A 2,500-nucleotide genomic window follows, 5' to 3' on the forward strand; every position below is an offset into this window, starting at 1 on the left:
TGTAGAGACCAAAACAGCGAGCCGTACAGTATGGAATCAGGCCCTTCTGCCCACTGCTCCCGTGCTGGCCAGGTCACCACACACAACAGGGAGGTCCCAACCCAGAACATCACCTATCCATGTTCTCCACTCCCCCCTACATCCCCGCCCCCCCCCCACACACCCTCACCGTACCCCCCCCGCCCCCCCAACCCCCCACCCCAAACCCTCCCCTCCCCCACCCTCACACACCCCACCCCCCCTCCCCCATGAGGGGTGTGCGTTTGTTTTCACACTTCTGTACCTCTTGCCCGATGGGAGAGGGGAGAAGAGGGAGTGACCGGGGTGAGACTGGTCCTTGATGATGCTGCTGGCCTTGCCGAGGCAGCGTGAGGTGTAGATGGAGTCGATGGGAGGGAGGTTGGTTTGTGTAGGAAGGAAGGAACTGCAGATGCTGGGTTAAACAGCAGGTAGACACAAAACGCTGGAGTAACTCAACGGGACGGGCGGCATCTCCGGAGAGAAGGGATGTCAGAGACACTTCCTACTATAGTTCAGGTCGAGACACTTCTTCCTATTGTATTTTCAAGGGGAGGAAGGTGTCGGAGATGTAAGTCTGTGTAAATTTGAGTGCAGGATGATAAACTGCTGGTGAAGTTGATGTGGTCCATGAGTTCTGCACGGGTGCAGGAGGTGGCACCAATGCAGCGGAGGTAGAGTTTGGGGATAGGGCCGGTGCATGCCTGGGACAGTGACTGTTCCAAGTCCCCAACAAGTAGGCAGGCATGGCTGGTGCCCATGGGGGGCCTGCACTGTGTGTGTGTGTGTGGTGGTCTGGTCTGGGCTGGGCTGGGCCCACTGTTGGCTGCGAGGCCGTACCTTTAACGCGATCGCTGCACTTCTCCCTCATGCTGAACAGGAGCGGGCTGTAGTCCCCTATCCCCGAGATCTTGGGCAGAGTCACCTGGAGCAGCGGCAGAAGACACAGGCAGCGTCACCGAGTGGCACAGCAGCGAGGGAGGCCATTCAGCCCGTTTAATACAACAAAGGACATGGAACAGCACAGCACAGTAATGGTGTGTTAAACTGACCTCCTCTGCCCGACCCTAATCCATGTCCCTGCAGACGAGAGAGATACAGCTCGGAAACAGGCCCTTCATCCATCACAAGTACTGACCCCCCCCCCCCCTCTCCGCCATCGAAGGTCCATCACAGCACTGACCAAAGATCCTATAGACCACTACTGATAGACCACTCCTGCTAAATGCAATGGGCTGATGTGTAGTACGCAACGGAGCAGAACGTGGGCCTTTTTTCCATCCATTTGCGTAACCGGACCCGACCCGACCCGACCCGCAGTGTAATCAACGTTGCGGGGGAACAGTTTGTGTTAATAAATTAAAATTCTGAAAACGAGGAGAAGATTTTTACCAAATAACTTTGATGTTTCCGTAACCGGCTCCCGTCTCCGCACGAGTATCCCACGGGATCTTTGGTGCGGAGACGGAAGCCGGTTACGGGAATGGGGCCTTAAATGACCCATGAATCTGCCCAAGTTTTTTTCGTCGAGTGGGCTATCTTGCTCGCTGTAGGATCTTTGGTGCTGATCCCTGTCTCTGGCTGGGCCAGGATGAGCCTACCTTGTGCATGGGTCTCCAGTGCAGATCCAGGTGTTTGAATGTGTTGGGAACTCCCTGGGGATTCTGCAGTTCCTTCTCGATTTTGCGCTTCTCCTGCATGGACAGGGCGGTGAATTTAGCGTGGCGAATGTCCCAGAACAGGACCGTGCTGAGGGGGGGGAAACGGCATCAGTGTCACACAGCGCACGGTCAAACTCCCAGAGCTCACGTCCACAAGGTCATCTGGTGGGAGCAGAATTAGGCCATTCGGCCCATCAAGTCTATGCCACCATTCAATCATGGCTGATCCATCTTTCCCTCATAACTGCAGTTTAGTTTAGAGATACAGCGCGGAAACAGGCCCTTCGGCCCACCGAGTCCGTACCCACCAGCGATCCCCGCACACTAACACTATCCTACACCCACTGGGAACAATTTTACATTTACACCAAGCCAATTAACCAACCAGGTCTTTGGAGTGTGGGAGGAAACCGGAGCACCCGGAGAAAACCCACGCAGGTCACGGGGAGAACGTGCAAACTCCGTACAGACAGCGCCCGTAGTCAGGATGGAACCGAGTCTCTGGCGCTGTGAGGCAGCAGCTCTACCCGCTGAGCCCGTGCCGCCTTCTCCATAACCCCTGACACCTGTAATAATTACGTACGCAATACTGACGAATCAGAAAATATTAGTTAGGTTTAGTTTACTATTATAACCAAGGTACACGTGACAATAAACTAAACTAAATCATTAGATCATAAGATATGATTAGGAAGGAACTGCTGATGCTGGAAAAATCGAAGGTAGACAAAAAGTGCTGGAGAAACTCAGCGGGTGAGGCAGCATCTATGGAGCGAAGGAATGGGTGACGTTTCGGGTCGAGACCCTTCTTCAGATTGTTG

The 2,500-nt window shown here is 54.3% G+C and overlaps 1 protein-coding gene across 1 annotated transcript in view; it reads right to left on the reverse strand.

Moving 5' to 3' along the window:
- Positions 1–2,500, reverse strand: part of dnai3 (dynein axonemal intermediate chain 3) — a 36,696-nt gene that overhangs the window by 6,207 nt on the left and 27,989 nt on the right. The window contains exons 13-14 of the mRNA XM_055630776.1: positions 1,620–1,767; positions 859–943 (exon numbers count right to left, since the gene is read on the reverse strand). Of these exons, the coding sequence (XP_055486751.1) occupies positions 859–943; positions 1,620–1,767 (233 nt within the window). The remainder of the gene's footprint in view (positions 1–858; positions 944–1,619; positions 1,768–2,500) is intronic.

This window comes from Leucoraja erinacea, unplaced genomic scaffold (genome assembly GCF_028641065.1).
Source record: "Leucoraja erinacea ecotype New England unplaced genomic scaffold, Leri_hhj_1 Leri_52S, whole genome shotgun sequence".
Classification (NCBI taxonomy): Eukaryota; Metazoa; Chordata; class Chondrichthyes; order Rajiformes; family Rajidae; genus Leucoraja; species Leucoraja erinaceus.